Source organism: Pinus tabuliformis, chromosome J (assembly GCF_031772625.1).
Source record: "Pinus tabuliformis cultivar Carrire ecotype Pingquan chromosome J, CPIR1, whole genome shotgun sequence".
Classification (NCBI taxonomy): domain Eukaryota; kingdom Viridiplantae; phylum Streptophyta; class Pinopsida; order Pinales; family Pinaceae; genus Pinus; species Pinus tabuliformis.
This window is the reverse complement of record NC_142295.1, coordinates 579,505,473-579,526,078: the sequence shown is the minus strand read 5'-3', so window position 1 is coordinate 579,526,078 and position 20,606 is coordinate 579,505,473. Positions and strand designations below refer to the sequence as shown.

The window sequence follows — 20,606 nt, the reverse complement described above, 5'->3', positions numbered from 1 at the left end:
TTGAATCCCAAAATACCGATAGTTTTCTTATTCCTCTTGTTATGGCTATTTCTAGTCCTTTCCATAAAGCTAAGAATTTAGCTTGATTGTTTTTCATTATACCCAGACCCCAAGCATACTGAATCTCTCTTTTTTCATCAAGGCGAAGGATACCCCCTCTCGCTTCTGCCAACCCGATTTTCCTTAATTGCATTGTTATCCTTTGCAATATTGGGCGATTGTTAGGGATGCATTTTCCTTTGAGTTTAATCACCAGTTGAATAACTATCATGGATTCCCTGAAGACCAGTGGTTGGTGTATTCTCCTTGCAATATCTAATTCAAGCCCCTGCCACAGGGCCAAGTATTTTGCTTGGTTATTAGTGGCGATACCCAACCCCAGTGCATATTAAAGCTCTATTTGTTCATTGGGGCGAAATTTAACCCTTCCAGCTCCTGCCTCCCCTGCTTCATTATCCTTCTTAAACAAACTCTTCTTCCAAGCTTTTGAAGAAGTAGTATGTTAGTTCCTTCATAAAAGTCATATCCTTTGCGACATGTCCTTTAATTATTATTAATTATACTTATTAACTATTATTATTTATTTATTGATATTTATATTTTTATATCTAATTCCATTTGAGCTAAAGCACTTGGTTGTTCTAGTATGTAAGTGGAAGCGCTAGGCTGATTTCAATCATTGCACAACTTGAGAGACATACATCTCTCGGATTACTACTCTTTTCTCTAGGTTGCTATGGAGCAATAGTTGACCAACTTTCTTGGGGACTTCAATTGTATGGATTTGATCTCTTTTCAAGGATGATTATGGTGAAACTTGGATAAATGCATGGTAAATCTAGCAGGTTAGCTTCTTTTATCTTGATTAATATTTTATTGGATGAATTAATCAAGTATTAAGCATATTAACATAGTATTTGTTTATCCCCAAGGGTTAGCTCAACTGGTCTAATCCCCGTTGTTAAGTACCTCACCGATCGGGAGGTCACAGGGTCAATTCTCCTTGACACCCTTGGGGTTAGGCCCTGCTAGTCTGGCCGACGGGCTTTAAAAGATTCCCTTTGGGGTTGATCTGCCCAGATTTTCTGTGGATGTAGCAGCCACCCCGTGAACCACCAGTAAAAAAAAGAAAAGAAAAGAAAGTATTTGTTTCATTATCCTTCTTAAACAAACCCTTCTTCTAGGTTTTTGAGTAAGTAGCATGTTAGTTCCTTCCCTTAATTCATTTGTGGAAATTGATAGCCTTGATTCAAAACCTTAGTATAAGTTAATTTACCCTATTCTTCTTGAATTTTGTATATACTTTGAATCTTCCTCAAGTTTGTTCCTAGACTCCATTAGTCCTAGATTGAGAAGGCGCTAGACCTCTCTTGTGACTATCAATTATACTCTTAAAATAATTTTTTTATTGTTCTATGGTAAATTAGGGATTTTATTAGAGCAAAACCATATATTTTCAGCATTTATTGACTTGGATGTTATTATCCTAAGATTAGGAATTGTTTGGATTGCATTGAATGAGTAAAAGTCACATTTCCAGCCATTAATTAGGGCCTATGTTAATGATTTATTTAACCATTGCAATTTGTTGTAATTTAGTCTCTTATTTACTCTTTATCCTAGCCCTCATTTTACACTATTGTCATAGTTTACGGGGCTAAATGCAGTGCTGTCAGATACTGTTATAAAAAACTAATGAGGTATAAAAAACTAACGTATCTGATGTTTAATATAGTAAAACATTCATTAAGAGTTCTCATAGTTTAGTTAGACATATATATATATTCTTAATGCAATAAAATATTAATTAAGAGCCCTTACAGGTTAGTTGATAATATAGTTACATTTGGTAGCTATCAAAAACTATGTGAATATATTTTGATGTGAACAAACTCATTAGAATTACAAGGGAATTTCAATTTACTATGCATGATATGGTGTCCGTTTTTCTGCCATTTATATTTTCCTGTGTAGTCTCTTGCCATAGCTTATTTCTATCATTCACAACGCCTCATTTTGAGTTATTAGAGAATTGCCGTCATCTAGGGAACCATAAATGCAGAGAAGTCAGGTTTGCCTAGGTCTTGTCAATTCGTAGGTGTCATTTTTTAAAATAATTTTCTAGACATATTGATGGGATTTATGTTGTGTATATTATCAATTTGATAGCAGCATCTTTCAAAGATTTGTCTAGAAATATAGGTTTATTAATTCAATTATTGTCATATGTGTGAAGCAACTTACATTAAAGTGATATTGATGAAGGTGCCATTTTGCAGCAACCCAGATCAATCAAAACACCTGGAGACTGCAAGAATGCGTATCTTTGATGTATGGATTGACTTTGTCAATCTTCGATCTGAGACATATGCAGAGGACAGTCGTATTCCTTCCATGGTATAAGAAGTAAATTTTACAAGAAGAAGTTAATTTTACAAGAAGTCTTATTCTTGGATTATTGCAAATTCTTGGAACTAGATGTGTGGATGGATTTTGTTTGTTCATTAGAGGTTATGCCAGTCTGCTGTTAGAATTGGAATTCTTGTTGGAAATGGACATTACTCTTCTTGAAATCATTCTAATGGCAGGTAACTTATTGCAGGAGTTTGGAACAGCTGAACAAGATGCATATCGAAGAGATTTAACAATCAATAGGTATAAAACCAAAGTAAAAATATGTACTTAGCTATAAAACTGAGAAATGTTAGTTTATTTTTTTCAATGATTTGGAGAAAATCAACCAAACTTTAGATATTGTATGCTGTCATAAACTTTATAGGGCTATTTGATTTTTTTACTCATATGGTATGCATTTATATCCACACAGTAAAATATTCTTTCTTATTTGCTACACTGTTTTCAGGATACATTATTAAGAAACTTGCTTTTCTTCATTGTGAAATAATGTGCATGGAACTGCACAAGTTTTTCTGAAGGGGATTGGCATTCTATTCTCATATGATATTATAATTATTAAATTAATGACCTGTCTATATTTCTTATGTCAATATTCAAGATATATTTCTTTGATGAGGGAAGTCAATATGGTGCAGTCTAGCAAATCCAGTATCCTCAATCTTTAATTATAAGAACCAGTCTTCAGCCATTATAGTTGTCATGAACATTCTTTGTAAACTTTGATATGGGCTAAAATTATGGGAACTTGCATATTATGTATCGCTATATGCTTCAAGTGAAAAGCTAGAGTCAAGTAGTAAAATGATCAATCTACAGGATTTGCCCTTTCATTGATGTAACTTAGCAGTTTGTTGTCAAATCTGAAAGCACTTTCTTTAACAAACTTATTAAAAGTTGGGTAGATTTTGATGTGAGGTGAAAACTGTATATTGTAAGATAATATAAATTTATTATGTTTGACACATGACCTTAACAGTAGGTTAATGATAAAAGTAAGTTGTTTCATTTATTTTCTCCGAAGGATAAATGGTCCATAATATCCAAGAGAGTGTTTTGTAAATCTTCCTATGGATAGAGTGTTGTTTGAGTTTTCCATGTAGATATACATCTGTTTGTTTGGAAGATTCATTTTACATTACCGAACTTCAAAGAATGTCGTTTACATCATTGAGCCAAGCTTCAATTATGTAGACTACCTTCCTGACATAGGCTAGGACCTAGGCGTGAAATTTCCATGAATGCAGTAACTGTATATTTATCTCCTAACTTATGCAGTTTATCTGTCATCAGAAAATTATCGCAAATAATGATAAATTCACTACTACAATTCTTCACAAAAATTAAATACTGGAATTGAGAAAATAATGCGCACACACAAAATTGTACACTGATATTTTTGGACAATAGTCCCTGGAAAAACCCGGAAGGGAAAACTAGTGCAGCAGATGAGGGTTTTATTATTAATAATTCTTCAGCAAAATAGAGAATACAACTGCTTGCCTATTTACTGGCAAAGCTTTTGGAAAATTTATCTCAGCTGGCAAAATAATTGGGAAATCACTTTTCCCTCTAGCAAAATCAACTTGGCCTCCTCCTAGCCAACTCGCACTGCTGCCCAAAAATGCGTGCTGGTGATTTTGGGAAATTTGCATAGCCTCCAGAATCACTTTCCTACAAGTTGAATTGCCTCCCTCTGCCTCCTGAAGATACTCGCACCTGCGTCGACAATTCTTCCAGCAACAGGAAGTGGAAATACTGCTCTTGCTACACGCACTGGGTAACTGACTGCTCACACTAGCTAAATACAACCTCTCTGTTGGAAATATCAACCTCCCTTCCTAACACTGGAATGCTGGAAACCTCTTGAGAATTTCTCAAAAAATTCTTACTGCTGAAAACCCTGCCCGCTGCTGGTGTCTCCTTCTACTTCAACTGCGCCTTTACTAAATCAATGCAACTAGGAAGTCGAACTGCTCTTCTTTTTCTCTCCAACCCCATTGATTTGCTCTTTATAATCTCTCGTTGAGCTCTCAATGGCCAAGAGCTAATCTCGATCGATGGCTAAGATCACCTTGACTCCATTAAATCACTTTTCCAGAAGTCTCTAGAGCAAAATCGATTTTCCTCAATTAATACAATTTAATTAACTAGTTTTCCTAAGTTATACTTGGGGAAATATTTAATTATGGTCAATTAATCTAATTGAGGTGTTTTTAAGGCTCTTTTTGTGAAACCTTTTATGGGTTTTAGAGATCTTTTGTTCCTTAGCCTCTTAGACACCATAGAGACTAGAACACTTGTTCGATGCTACCAAAAACTAACATTCCCTCTTAGCGGGGAAGGTGTTCTCCACTACTCCCATCTTATCCCTGAACTAGACAAACTTTGCCTTGCCCAAGGCCTCTGTGAGTATATCTACAACTTGTTGATCTGTGGGAACATGATGCAACCAAATTGATCCAAGCTGCTGGTGTCCAAAATTGTGATTGGAAAATATTACAATTGGTTGTCGTAAATTAGCAAACCTCCGGTAAATTTCATTTCTTCACTTTTGCTAGTTGATCTCCTCCCTGGAAGCAACTCGGTTTCTCCAAATCAATTCGGCCTCCCTCTGAGACCCTGAACTGACTCTGCAATTGGGCTCCGACAATTTACTACATCCTCTCCAACAAACTTGCACTGCTAGAAATAACCACGACCTCATCTGGAAAATCGAGCCACAAACTGGGAATTGCTTCTCCTTTGCAAATTGATTTGATTGAGAATGTTTCGCTTTGCCCCAACAACTCGCTCTGCCTTAGCCAAGTCACACTTCTGGAGAGATTGCATCCTCCCTAGAGCAACTCACACTCCTATTTTGTAGTTAAAACGATCTCCCTCTACCACTGAGAAGCTAGAAGTCTTTGTGAAGAAAATCATCCGACAATCACTGTACACCATGCTATCATTGTGCTACTCTGATTCTCCTGCTATAAGTTGTAGCTGAACCAATCTGCGCTTCCACTGTGCTATTTTGATCTCACACTACTGATGCCCCTACGTTGTTTCTATCATTGCAATAGTGAGTCTCAATCTCTGCTGATCTATTTGCTACTTTAATACTTGGGCTCTTGTAGCAAAGGTAACGATCCAATGAAGGAATTGTGAAAATTCTATCACTGCAACAACTCATTTACTTTTCCTACTTATTTCACCATAAGTTATTCATGAAATTACTTCAATAAACATTAAAATAAATACTGCTGCAGATATCACACCATAATACAGAGACAAACATATGCACATGAATCAACACATTGACATAGTTATTTTGGACTAATGTCCTCGGAAAAACCCAATGTGGGAAAACCGATGCAATAAGGGAGGATTTTATTATTCAACAATTTTCTAGTACAACAGGCTGCTAAACTGGCTTACCCACAGATAGACAAATATTCCAGCACTTCTTCTAAACCCAGCGTCAACCCTACTGACCTCTGCGTGACTTGAAACCCTCTGCGTCAGCCTGTTGAGACTCTGCGCAGCCTCTCTGGCCTTCTGCGTCACTCCTACAGCCTCTGCGTGGATGACACAGGCCCTGCTGGCTCTGCGCAGTCTCTGCTGCCTCTACGTGGCTCCCTCTGGCCCTGCGTCTGCCTTTTCTGCCTTTGTGCTGATCTCCTGTCTCTCTGTTCCATACTTGCTGCCTCTTGACTGCTCTCCAGACCACTGGTTCAATTTCTCAGTTAACCCCGCTCCAGAAATTGAACTGACTGGTCTCCCTCAGTGTGTTCTCCAAGTGACCCTCAAGCCTCCTCTTATACTTTTCTTGTTGACAAATCAACGATTGAGATTAAGTCCCTAATCAATGACTAAGATTAGATCTGGCTTGATCCATGACTTTTGGACCATTCTAACACAATTTTATATTAATACACATTAATATTTTATTTTCCCTAAGTTTAGACATAGGGACTCCATTAAAAATATTAATTATTTTAATATCTCCCAAACTGTTTAGAATCTGCCCAAACCCTGTCTAGGTATTGGAGATCTCATGTGCCTTAGCCTCTCCACCAATTTTCGTGGCTAGAGCACATCCGATGCTACCCCAAATCAACACTCCCTCTCAGCGAGGACTGTGCTCTAGTAATACTCCTCACTGAGTATCACCCTGATCATTCAGCATCGGTCCTTGTGCTAATGCTAAGCCTCCTTGCCCAACATCCTCTGCACTGCTTCATCCTGTACTGCTGCCCATGACTCTGCTACTGCCACTGCTGCATCTGTCCGACAACTCCCTCTACATCTGTGCTGCTGCTGGTCCTTTCTCCCAAAACTGCATCCGCACTGCAACTCCCACTGCATCTGTGCTGCTGCTGGTCCTTTCTCCTAACATTGCATCTGCACTGCAACTCCCTCTTCATTCGTGCTGCTAACACACTCATTTCTACTTCTGAAAGGGGTTCTTTACCATCCCCATCTTTTCCCTGAAGTAGTCAAAATTTGACTTTTGAAGGGGGTTGGTGAGGATATTTGCCACCTATTCTCCTGTAGGAGTGTAGCTCAACTGTACAACTCCTCGTTGGACATAGTCTCTAACAAAGTGACACCAGATATCAATATGCTTCGACCTATCATGAAACACTGGATTCTCAGAGAGTTTGATGCAACTCTGATTATCACACATGATCCTGGTCGCCTCCATATTTCTTCTGAATAGGTTCACTAGCAGTTTTCTAAGCCATATGGCCTCACACGAAGCTGTGCTTGCTGCCATATATTCTGCCTCAGATGAGCTTAGAGCCACGAACTTCTGTTTCCTACTGCACCAGGAGGTCATTCCTGATCCAATGTTGAAACAGTACCCAAAGGTACTTTTCCGATCCACTGAACTTCCTGCCCAATCTGCATCAGTAAATCCACTCAACCTGATATCCTTCCCCTTGGTGTATAAGAGCCCATAATCAACTGTTCCCTGTAAATACCTGAGAACGTGTTTGGCTGCTGCCCAGTGTGCCCTCTTTGGTTCCACCATGAACTGACTGAGGGTGTTGACAGCGTAGCAAATATCTAGCCTGGTATTGACCAGATACATCAGGGACCCTATGAGCTGCCGGTATAGGGTGGGATCGACATCCTTGTCTTCTGATGCATCAATCTTCTTCCAGTTGGTGATCATTGGCATAGCCATAAGTCTACAGTCTACCCTCTCGAACCTTTTCAGGACTTTTGTAGCATACCTTCCTTGCCCAAGGAAGATTTCTCCTTTTTGCTGCCAAACTTCCAATCCTAGGAAGTAGTGCATTCGTCCCAGATCCTTCATATCGAACTCCATGGCTAGATTCTTCTTGCAGTCTTCAATGAGTTTGGATGATCCTATCAGAAAGAGATCATCCACATATATTACTAAGATTAGCGGCTCGTTCTTTACGATCAGATAGTAGAGATTCAGATCCATGTCATTCTTGACAAACCCAGTCTTCTGCAAGTAGCCATCTGTTCGACCATACCACACTCTCGGTGCTTGCTTCAGCCCATACAAGGCTTTCTTCAGTCTGCATACATGAGACTTCTTCTCATGAGTTTCAAAGCCCTCTGGTTGTTCAATGTATACCTCTTCTTCTATTACCCCGTTCAGAAATGCCGTCTTGACATCCATCTGATGGATCTCCCATCCCATCTGGGTTGCAAGAGATATCGCAATTCTAATAGATGTATACCTGGCTATCGGGGCGAAGGTTTCCTCATAGTCAATCCCTTCCTTTTGAGCATACCCCTTAGCCACAAACTTGGCCTTGTATTTCTCAACACTGCCGTTTGCGGCATATTTTATCTTGTAGATCCATCTTGAACCTACCACAGATCTTTCTTGAGGCCTTGACACCACCTCCTAGACATCGTTCACCATTATGGAGTTATACTCTTCTACTATTGCATCTGGCTAGACCTGATGCTGAGCTGCCTCCTTGAAACTGTCAGGCTCTCCATCTAGAGCTACTAATGCTTGATATCTATCTGGTTGTTTTCGCTCCCTCTTACTGTTCCTTGGCTGGCTCATCGATGAAGTTCTCTGCATCACGCAGAATCTGACGAAGTTCCTTGCCAGTTCTTCCTCTGCCAGCAGGTGCTTCTGTTCGCTCCTCCTGCTCATCCTGATAATCTTCCTGACTTGAGGAAGATTTCTTCACTTCTATTGGTTGAAGAGGCATGCCCAATGGATCCTCTTTCGACTACTCCTCGGAAGGCATTTCACGAGATCTTCTGAAAGCTCTGCCCTCCATGAACTTTACAACTCGTTGTACTACTACCTTCCTACTCCCTGGAAGATAGATTCTGTATGCCTTAGAGTTCTCGCTATATCCATCTAGATATCCCTTCTCTGTAGTTTGATCCAGCTTCTTCCTCTTTTCTTCGGGTATGCGACAATATGCTAAACTCCCAAATATCCTGAAATGACTGAATTTAGGCGTCTTCCTAGTGAAGACTTTTTCTGGAGTAATCTTGCCCAATGCCGGATGAGGGGTCCTGTTCTGAATGTAGACAACTGTGTTGCATGCTTCCGCCCACAGGAATTTTGGCATGTCTTGATCATACAGCATGGCCCTAGCTGCTTCTACAATAGTCCTGTTTTTCCTTTTTGCCACCCCATTCTGCTCCGGATTGTAGGGAGCTGCCCACTCTCTTCTGATGCCCTCCTTAGTGCAATAATCAGTGAAGTCCTTATTGACATACTCTCCACCATTATCTGAGCGCAAAACTTTATTTTCTTCCCAGTCAGATTCTCCACCAGAGCCTTGAACTCCTTGAATCGACATAAAACCTCATCCTTGGTTTTCAGAAAATAAATCCAAGTTTTCCTCGAGTGGTCATCAATGAAGGTAAGGAAATACTCGACACCACTGAGAGCTTTGATGGACATAGGTCCGCAGATATCTGAGTGGGCCCTGTGTTTGTTCCTAGGAAATGCCACCTTGGCATACTTTCCTAGAGCGTATCCCCTGCATACATCATCTCGTTCCATTCTCAGATCCAGAACTCTTGTTACAGTGCTCCTGAGAATTCTCAGAGCTCCATGGTGCAAGTGACCCATCCTTCTGTGCCATAGTTCGTTCAAGTCCTTGTCCCCATGACTGCCTATTAGTGCCATTGGTGATTCTAGTTGTAATCTATACAACCGATTACTTTTGATCCCAATTTGCACTTTCTTTTTCCAGCTCGGGTGTTTGACGTATACCTTTTCCTTGATGAAGTAGACGTCATAGCCCTTGCCTTGTAGTTGTGACACAGAAAGTAAGTTCATCCCCAATCCTGGTACATGCAGCACATTTGTGGCACAGAACCGCTCTCCCGATTCTGTCTGAAAAACTATGGTACCCTTCCCTACTGGAGTACACTTTGCCTTGTTCCCCATGGTGATCTGAAAGTTCATCTTCTCTTCTCGATATTCTGAGAAACACTCCCCGATTCCCATCATATGCCACGAGGCTCCACTGTCTATATACCATACTTCTGATGATGCAGCACTAGTCATGCACACTACTTCTTCTTCCAGCTTGGAAGCCAACATAGAGAAATCGAAATGTCTTTCTCTTGTGCAATCTTTTGAAAATTTGCGTGAGTCCCCTGAGGTGGATGCCTCTGCATCGTGGTCTCGACCGACAACTGATTTTCCCTTTCTTTCTTTGATTACTTCCTCTGATACCATGTGAAAATTATATCACTGCAGCGACTGATTTACTTTTCCTACTTATTTCACCATAAGTTATTCATGAAATTACATCAATAAACATTAAAATAAATACTGCTGCAGATATCACACCATAATACAGAGACAAACATATGCACATGAATCAACACATTGACATAGTTATTTTGGACTAATGTCCCCGGAAAAACCCAATGTGGGAAAACGGGTGCAGCAAGGGAGGATTTTATTATTCAACAATTTTCTAGTACAACAGGCTGCCAAACTGGCTTACCCACAGATAGACAAAAATTCCAGCACTTCTTCTGAACCCATCGTTAGCCCTACTGACCTCTGTGTGACCTGAAACCCTCTGCATCAGCCTGTTGAGACTTTGCTTAGCCTCTCTGGCCTTCTGCGTCACTCCTGCAGCCTCTGCGTGGATGACACAAGCCCTGCTGGCTCTGCGCACTCTCTGCTGCCTCTGCATGGCTCCCTTTGGCCCTGCGTCTGCCTTTTCTACCTCTGTGCTGATCTACTGTCTCTCTATTTTGTACTTGCTGCCTCTTGATTGCTCTCCAGACCACTAGTTCAATTTCTCAGCTAACCCCGCTCTAGAAATTGAACTGATTGGTCTCCCTCATTGTGTTCTCCAAGTGACCCTCAAGCCTCCTCTTATACTTTTCTCGTTGACAAATCAACGACCGAGATTAATTCCCTAATCAACGGCTAAGATTAGATCTGGCTTGATCCATGACTTTTGGACCATTCTAACACAATTTTATATTAATACACATTAATATTTTATTTTCCCTAAGTTTAGACTTAAGGACTCCATTAAAAATATTAATTATTTTAATATCTCCCAAACTGTTTAGAATCTGCCCAAACCCTTTCTGGGTATTGGAGATCTCATGTGCCTTAGCCTCTCCACCATTTTTCGTGGCTAGAGCACATTCAATGCTACCCCAAATCAACAGGAGTCACACACACAACAACTCGATCTGATCTACTGATCAAGCCCTCCTTAGCTATGATCTAGATCTCCTTGTTGCTCCTTCCTCAGACCTTGCTCAATCTGGCATACTGAAGTGTCATACTCCTCCTCCTAAGTCTAGTACTGCTATAAGTGTGAATTCATCCTCCAACTTGGAAGACAAATCCTCGATCTCTGCTGAAGTAGTTGTTTGCTTCGCCTTCTTGTCCTTCTTTTGATTAGGACATTGCTTGACATAGTGACCAAGTTCGCCATTGTCAAAATATTTGACCCTTTGCTTTACCATTTCTTGCTAGAGCGACATATTCTTGTTCCTCCTTCACCTTCTGTCCCTTGCCACTACTGCAGGTAGTGCCTTTGACCAAACTGAGCTTCAGCTCCTCCTGACTAAAATCACTCCATTGACAATCCCAATCTGGAAGCTTGTCACATCCATAGACCTTCTGGATGAACGTATGCCATTCCTTGGTAAATCCATTGAGTGCTATACACACTAGCTCATCATCAACCGAATTCTCTCCAACTACTACAAGTTTATCTCTGGCAGACTAAATCCTAGTGAGATAGGAAGTTACATCTTGCCCTTGTTCATCTTGATAGTTCTCAGCTTTTTTTGAGTATCATTTTTTTTTCTTAGAAGGATCTTAGTACAACTTCACGATGGCAATCTGCATCTCCTTCGCTTTCCCCTTCTCTACAATGTGTGGAACGATATGATCCTTGACTCCATTAACAATCATCCTCTTAACCTTGGCGTTGTCCCTCCTGTATTCATGAAACTGGATGGGATCTGTTGGTACAAAATTGGAAGCTATAACATACTTCTTCAGGCCATGCTCGTCTAATAGAAACAACATCCTGGCCTTCTAGATACCATAGTTGGAGGCTCCATCCAACCTGTCTTGACTTCTCAATCTTGTTGTGGTCATCTCTGGAAAATTTATGAACGCAAATACACTGGAGAAATTAATAAATTGGGTTATAAAACCCCATGTGCTTTCTCTTCCAGGCCTTGCGCTAATTTACTACTACAAAAGACTTTTGCGGAAATTTTTCTGCGCTAAATCTGCTTTGATATCATGTGAAACTTCCACGATTGCAGTAACTGGATATTTATCTTCTAACTTATGCAGTTATTTGTGTTTACAAAATTATGGCAAATAACGATAAATTCTCTGTTGCAATTCTTCACAAAAATAAAATATTGGAACTGAGAAAATAATGTACAAAAAAAAAATTGGACACCAAGATTTTTGGACGATAGTCCTGGAAAAACATCGAAGGAAAAACCAATGCAGCAGATGACGGTTTTATTATTAATAATTCTTTAGCAAAATAGAGAATACAACTGCTTTCTTGTTCATTGGCAAAACTTCCAACAAAATAACTGAGAAATCACTTTTCCCTCTAGCAAAATCAACTCGACCTCCTCTTAGCCAACTCACACTCCTTTATGGCATTCACACTGTTGCCCACAAATGCCCATTGGTGGCTTTGGAAAATTCGCACAACCTTCAGAATCACTTTCCTGTAAGTCGAACTGCCTCCTTCTGCGTCCTAAAGCTACTCACACCTCCTCCGACAATTCTTCCGACAACTAGAAGTGGAAACACTGCTCTTGCTACACTCACTGGGTAACTAGACACTCGACTAGTTGAATACGACCTCTCTACTAGAAATCTCAGCCTCTCTTCTTGACACTAGAATGATGGAAACCTCCTGAGAATTTCTTCAGAAATTCTCACTGCTGTATACCCCGCTGCTGCTGTCTCCCTCTGCTTCAATGACGCCCTTGCTGAATCACTACAACTGAGAAGTCGTTTTTCTCTTCTTATTCTCTCCAACCCCATCGACTTGCTCTTTATAATCTCTTGTTAAGCTCTCAACGACTAAGATTTGATTCCGATCAATGGTTAAGATCACCTTGATTCCATCAAATCACTTTTCAGGAAGTCTCTAGAGAAAAATCGATTTTTCTCAATTAATCCGATATAATTATCTAGTTTTCCTAAGTTAGACTTAGGGAAATATTTAATTGTGGTCAATTAATCTAATTGAGGTGTTTCTAAGGCTCTTCTTGCGAGCCCTTTTCTGGGCTTTGGAGATCTTATGTTCCTTAGCCTCTTAGACACCAGGGAGGCTAAACACCTGTCTGATGCTACCAAAAACTAACACTAGGTTTCCTAGCTTATATGCCTTGGTTCCATCTCAAGGGGTGTAACATCCTTATGGAAATTGCTAATTTTGGCTGAAATCAATGCTGTCTTGAAGGCCTTCAATCCAATTTCCTCTAATATGGGATGGGGCCCCTGTGTCACCCCTAACTATCCTTTTCAGTGAGGTTGTTCATTTGTACTTGCTCCCTTCCCTGTCCCAACATATCATTCACCCTATTAAAAATTAATGTGATGTTTTGGATCCCAATAACTACAAACTATCTCGATTGATCATAACCAATGTAACAACTGTACACATACCCAACCCTTGGGTACATGTTCTAGATGGGGACTTTGTATTGGGTACATTGTGTATGTAATAGGTATGGCTTGTAAGTACTCAATATATGAGGCTCTTCAAGGTATGATAGTGGCTGTCCCAAAGTACTCCAAAACTGCATCCACTATTTTTGTATGTGTCAAGCAAAGCAAGAGGATCCCAAATCAGCTCAAATGCTCAAGCTCTAGTTGAGTTTGGCTTGAAACCCTAACCTTAGCTGCTTTTCTTGAAGGGCCAAAATTTTAGGAAGAGAAGAAAAATATGAGATTTTAAGGTTTTTGATCATCAAGATGGTTGCTAGTGCCTTTCATCTACTTGGTTGATGGAGTCTTAGGAACTTTTAACCATGGAAATATCAAGCCCTTGAAGGGAGAAAACCCAAGGTTTTTACTTGCTAACCCTAGCTATCATTTGATGAGGGGAGAAATTCACTAAAAACTGCTCTCTAGGAGGTTTTTTCAGGAGTTCAAGGATACAAGATCAAGCATTTCATGTAAACATAAGCATTTAGACAAGGAACATAGAAACCCTAGCAATATTTCATTACATGCAATAAACATAAAATAGTCATAATATATCCAAGAACATGCCTTCTTCAATCCCAAAATGATGTCTCCTAAACAAGCATTAGTTTCTAATAGCAAATATCCACAGAAGATCACATCTCCACAAGTAGCGAAGTATAATGAGCTAGGCCGAGTTATCTTTTAGAGAGGCCAAATTCCACACAAGTGATGATGAAACAATGGGAGGTGATCCTCTATATATGTGAGGTCTATCTCTTCTAATTTATGACTAAAAGCCCCTATACAAGTTTGATTTTTGAGTGGACAAAAGGTAAATTTGGGTTACAACCCAACCCATTAGCTTAACAAGATATGCAAAAATAAACCCACACATGTGAGCCATAAGCCTAAAAGAGTGATGACATCATGCCCTTTTAGGGCTCCAAATGCTCCATCAAGGCAAAAACAAGGTTGCTAATGTCTCCAAGCAAACATAAAAGAAAGCACACATAAATCTATTGTTTATATGGATTTTAGTTTTTTGGTCTTCATCTTGGCGACATACACTGGTCTTGCATTAAGAGGGTCCAAATGTTACACATCAGTTTATTATTCAGTGCAAACATATTGTTCAGTAGTATATTATATAGGTAGAGTTTGGTGCATATCACTCTTGCCCAAAGAAAACCTTCAAGCTTATCATCTACCTTCATTGTAAATCAAAGATGGATTTCTCAACTTTAGGATGTAAAAAGTATAGCCCATTTAGGCATTCTTCTATTTTAAGAGATTTGCATCCCTTAGAGTATTCAAGTTGATGCCCTTGTTGGTTGTTTGAGGCATGATCATTTCTAGGGTTAGTGGGTATTTTTATTAATCCTCTCCCTTCACACTCAATATCTCTTCATGGGCCTCACCAACTCTAGCCCCAAAAGTAGGAAATTGATTCTATGATTAAGGTGGGTATTTGCAGGAGCTTCATATGAGATTTCTAGACGAGATCATCTGAACTTTTGGGCTGCAAGATGACCTTTTCATTTGAGCACTTCCTCCATATCTTCTAATTATTAAGTGGTTGTATCTTTAGTTCAATTTATTAGATTGGGCTTCACTTTCCTCTCGACCAACTTTGAGTGTGCTTCTATCATTAGAGGGTTGAGATGGATCATCATCTTGCAAGGGAGGAGTGGATCTGCAATGTTTGCTTTTCGCATGAGGTAGGGATTACAGTGCATTTTATCTCTAGGTGTCTTGCACATTGTGAGATTAGGTGGAGGTTTCATTGTCCTTGCAAGCATTAAGTAAGTCTATATCAACGTTCTTCAAATACTTCGATGAGCAGTGCCTTACCTCATATGTTAGAGAGGTAGTGTCTCTCAAGTGACATTTACTTGATAACTCTTTTGTGACTTTTGCGTCAAAATCTAGCAGGGCTTGTGAGAGTCTTTACAAGGCAGAAGTTAGACTAATACACAAGAATTAGGTGTATGCCACTGTCACCTTAGCACTTCACCTCTTGCTTTTTAGTGGAATTTCACCACATGGGGGGCTTCCCTGTTTAGGCTACCTAAGGATATTCTAGGTTGCTAGGATCATGGTGACACTTTAAGAGGCTAATCAAGGTACTTCACACTAGGAACAAGGCACAATTCTTTGTAATAAGGAATAACATACCAATGAAAAAACCTATGAAATAAGGCTTGTAGCCTAGGGTTTCAAGTTGTAGCTCAACAATGGCACATATAGGCATACAAGTGAAGGAGAAAAGGTTTGTTTGCAAGATATAATCAACCAATGGAGAGACAAACCTTAAAATGGCCCTAACTGAAGCTTTTATGCATAGTTAGGGTTTTACAAGCCCTAGAGTTTCCTAGGGTTGATGACGCTAGTTCTTGAGAGACAATTCTAACCATACAAATTGCTAGATTTTGATTTTATAAGGTCAAGTAAAGCAAGAGGATCTTAAATCAGCTCAAATGCTGAAGGTCTAGTTGAATTTGTCTTGAAACCATAACCTTAACAACTTTCCTTGAAGGGCCAAAATTTTGGGAAGAGAAGAAAAATATGAGATTTTAAGGTTTTTGATCATCAAGATGGCTGGCAATGCCTTCTATATACTTGGGTCATGGAGTCTTAGGAACTTTTAACCATGGAAATATCAAGCCCTTGATGGGAGTAAGGGGGAAAACCCTAGGTTTTTCTTGCTAACCCTAGCTATCATTTGATGAGTGGAGAAATTCACTAAAAAAATGCTCTCTAGGAGGTTTTTTCGGGAGTTCAAGGATACAAGATTAAAGCATGCAAAAATTACCAAGCATTTCATGGAAACATAAGCCTTTAGACAAGGAACATAGAAACCCTAGGAATATTCCATTACATGCAATAACCATAAAATATATTCAATAAAAAATACTCACAATATATCTAAGAACATGCCTTCTTTCAATCCCAAAATGACATCTCCAAAACAAACATTAGTCTCTAATAGCAAAAATGCACATAAGATAATATCTCCACAAGTAGCGAAGTATAAAGAGCTAGGCCAAGTTATCTTTTATAGAGGCTAAATTCCAGACAAGTGATGATGAAACAATGAGAGAGGTGATCCTTTATTTATGAGGTCTACCTCTTTTAATTTATGATGAAAATCCCCTATACAAGTTTGATTTTGGGGTGGACAAAAGGTAAAATTAGGTTACAAGCCAACCCATTATCTTAATAAGATATGCCAAAATAAACCTACACAAGTGAGTCGTAAGCCTAAAAGAGTGATGACATCATGCCCTTTTAGGGCTCCAAATGCTCCATCAAGACAAAAGAAAGGTTGCTAATGTCTCCAAGCAAACATAAAAGAAAGCACATATAAATCTATTGTTTATATGGATTTTAGTTTTTTGGTCTTAACCTTGGTCACATAGACTAGTCTTGCATTAAGAGGGTCCAAATGTTCACGCATCAATGTATTATTCGATGCAAACATATTGTTCCTTAGTATATTAGATAGGTAGAGTTTGGTGCATATATATTATAATCTATTGTTTATATGGATTTTAGTTTTTTGGTCTTAACCTTGGTCGCATAGATTGGTCTTGCATTCAATGTTCACACATCAATGTATTATTCGGTGCGAACATATTGTTCCTTATTATGTTATATAGGTAGAGTTTGGTGCATATCCCTCTTGCCAGTGAAAACCTTCAAGCTTATCATCTACCTTCATTGTATATGAAAAATGGCTGTCTCAACTTTAGGATATAAAAGATACACCCCATTTAGGCATTCTTCTATTTTCAAAGATTTTTATCCCTTGAGTATTCAAGTTGATGCTCTTGTTGGTTGTTTGAGGCATGATAATTTCTAGGGTTAGTGGGTATTTTGATTAATCCTCTCCCTTCACATTCAATCTCGTCCTCACCAACTCTAGCCCCAAAAGGAGGAAATTAAATCTATGATCAAGGTGGGTATTTGTTGGAGCTTCATATGAGTTTTCTAGACCAGATCATTTGTGCTTTTGGGCTCCAAGATGGCCTTTTCATTCGAGCACTTCCCCCATATCTTCTAATTGTTAAGTGGTTCTATCTTTAGTTCAAACTATTAGATGGGGCTCCACTTTCCTCTCGACCAACTTTGAGTGTGCTTCTATCATTGGAGGGTTGAGATAGATCATCATCTTCCAAGGGAGGAATAGATTTGCAATGTTTTCTTTTTGCATGAGTTAGGGATTAAGGTGTATTTTATCTTTAGGTTTCTTGCACATTGTGAGATTAGAGGGAGGTTTCATTGTCTTTGCAAGCATTAAGTAAATCTTTGTCAACCTTCTTCAAATACTTTGATGAGCAGTGCCTTGCCTTGTACGTTAGATAAGTAGTTTCTCCCAAGCAACATCTATTTGATAACTCTTTTGTGACTGTTGCTTCAAAATCTAGTAGGCCTTGTGAGAGGCTTTACAAGGCAAAGACTAGAGTAGGACACAAGATTGAGGTGGATGCTGCTGTCACCTTAACACTCCACCTCTTGTTCTTTAGTGGAATTTCACCACATGAGAGGCTTCCTAGTATAGGCCACCTAAGGATATTCTAGGTTGATAGGATCGAGGTGACACTTTAAGAGGCTAATCAAGGTACTTCACACTAGGTGGTAGGAACAAGGCACAATTCTTTGTAATAAGGAAGTGTACCAATGAAAAAGCTTGTGAAATAAGGCTTGTAGCCTAGGGCTTCAAGATGTAGCTCAACAATGGCACATCTAGGCATACAAGTGAAGGAGAAAAGGTTTGTTCTTAAGATATAATCAACCAATGGAGAGACAAACCTTCAAATGGCCCTAATTTGAAGCTTTTAAGCAAAATTAGGGTTTTAGAAGCCCTAGAATTTCTTAGGGTTGATGACGTCAGTTCTAAAGAGACAATTCTAACCATGCAAATTGCTAGATTTTGATGTTATAAGGTCAAGCAAAGCAAGAGCATGCTAAATCAGCTGAAATGCTCAAGCCCTAGTTGAATTTGGCTTGAAAACCTAACCTTAGCAACTTTCCTTGAAGGGCTGAAATTTAGGAGGAGAAGAAAAATATGAGATTTTAAGGTTTTTGATCATCAAGATGGCTGCTAGTGCCTTCTATCTTCTTGGGTGATGGAGTCTTGGGAACTTTTATCCATGGAAGTATCAAGCCCTAGCTATCACTCGAGGGTTTTACTTGCTAACCCTAGCTATCACTTGATGAGGGGATAATTCACTAAAAAAATGCTCTCTAGGAGTTTTTTTAGGGTGTTCAAGCATACAAGATTAAAGCATGCAAAAAATTACCAAGCATTTCATGTAAACATAAGCATTTAGACAAGGAACATAGAAACACTAGCAATATTCCATTACATGCAATAACCATAAAAGATATTCAATAAAAAATACTCACAATATATCCAAGAACATGCCTTCTTTCAATCCCAAAATGACGTCTCTAGAACAAGCATTAGTCTCTAATAGCAAAAATCCACATAAGATCACATCTCCACAAGTAGCGTGTTGGAAAATGTAACTAGGTTCGATCTTCATAATTGTACTTGAAGTCAAAATGTAATGAAAAGAATTTTATTGTTAAATTGAATTGACTTATTAAAGCATGGGTTTCATGCTTGGGTCAATTATAGGTCAATCCTCCATTGTAGGCTTTAGGTTATTGTCAAAATCATTTATTATTGGGTCAAAGACTACTCCAAGTCATCTTCTTCAAGCAAAGTCATCAAGTCAAAGTCTTGAAGTCGGCTTCATATAAATTATCCTCGTGTTGGCCTTCTACAATGTCACACCTATTCACATGGTCATGTCGGCTCATTAATGATGGACGAACCACTATATATACCCAACTGAGCTTGTCACATTTCATCATCTGTGGAGCTCGCATTTCAGAGGTAGTTTCAGTGGTCTCTATGGAATAGTTCGGTGATCTCAGGACAAAAATTAACTCGTGAATCTCAGAAAGAAGTGTGGATTTTAGAGTAATATGTTTCTGTGCTTTTACAGAAGATAAGTTCGGATAATCTCAGACTTCGGTGCAATTACAGTTAGCCTCAGATTGGAGATGCGGATTGCAGTTTGGTACTACCACAGTAGTAACACAGGTTCGGTGCTATTTCTGTCTTGGTATGACATAGTGTTGAGGATTAGGTGTTGCAACAGTGAAAGTCTCAACACAATTGTTTCTATAGTAACACAATGATGAGGGTTCACTATAGTGGTGAAAATATCGGTATATTTACAGTGATGAAATCTCAGTGAATTAAGGTCTTGATGCTATGACAGTGATAAGACTTCAGTGCTGCCACAGAGACAAGAATTTGGTACCCTCTTAATGAAAAGGACTCGTTGTTGACAGAGATGAAGGATGACTTGATGGAGGGAGTCTAGTCTAGTTTGTAAGGGTCATGGTCGTCTCATTTTGAATCTACTGAAGGAAGAATTTTGACTGGGTTTTCCCCAAAGAGTGGGGTTTTGTCTTGGCAGCGTGCCTATATCTTGTGTTCTCTTCTATTTGTTGCTTGGCATTAGCCTTGATGATAAGAAAAGATAATTAAGAGAACAAATACTATGTAATATCCCTTTCCAGGAATATCCCTCGAACACAAGCAAACTCCAACCAGAAAAACACACAAGTGGTATAGTAGCCGGGAAGCTCACAGAGATAAAAATAACAGTAGTGCAATATATAATTACACATACACGGAATATAGCATATACTCAAGAAATGTATGGAGAAATGCTAAGCCATTTTATTATGCTGAGTAATGGATAGAGTACAAAGGTGGTCAGAAAGATAGCACCTCGACTTGCACAAGGCAAGTGAAGAAATACACTCAGTACGGAAGAAAATGGCCTCTCTCTGAATTGCGTCCAAGCTGCCGGAGAACTGTTGTGCTGCTTCTACTGCTAGAATCAAGTGAGGATTTGGGGCTGTTCCCCTCCACAAAAAACGCTGAAACTTTGGAATTGGCCTCTGCTCAATAAACCCAGAAAAACCCAAAAATCTTTTT

General features: G+C 39.2%; 1 protein-coding gene across 5 annotated transcripts in view; it reads left to right on the top strand.

Moving 5' to 3' along the window:
* The window catches only part of LOC149228306 (tRNA nucleotidyltransferase cca2-like), a 315,926-nt gene that overhangs the window by 77,430 nt on the left and 217,890 nt on the right, over positions 1 to 20,606 (top strand). For all 5 annotated transcript variants that reach the window (XR_016247860.1, XM_089378148.1, XM_089378147.1 and 2 more), the window contains exons 3-4: positions 2,280 to 2,397; positions 2,603 to 2,655. Coding sequence is in view for 4 of the 5 variants with exons in the window: in XM_089378148.1 (XP_089234274.1) it covers positions 2,280 to 2,397; positions 2,603 to 2,655 (171 nt within the window). In the remaining variant the exon portion in view is untranslated. The remainder of the gene's footprint in view (positions 1 to 2,279; positions 2,398 to 2,602; positions 2,656 to 20,606) is intronic.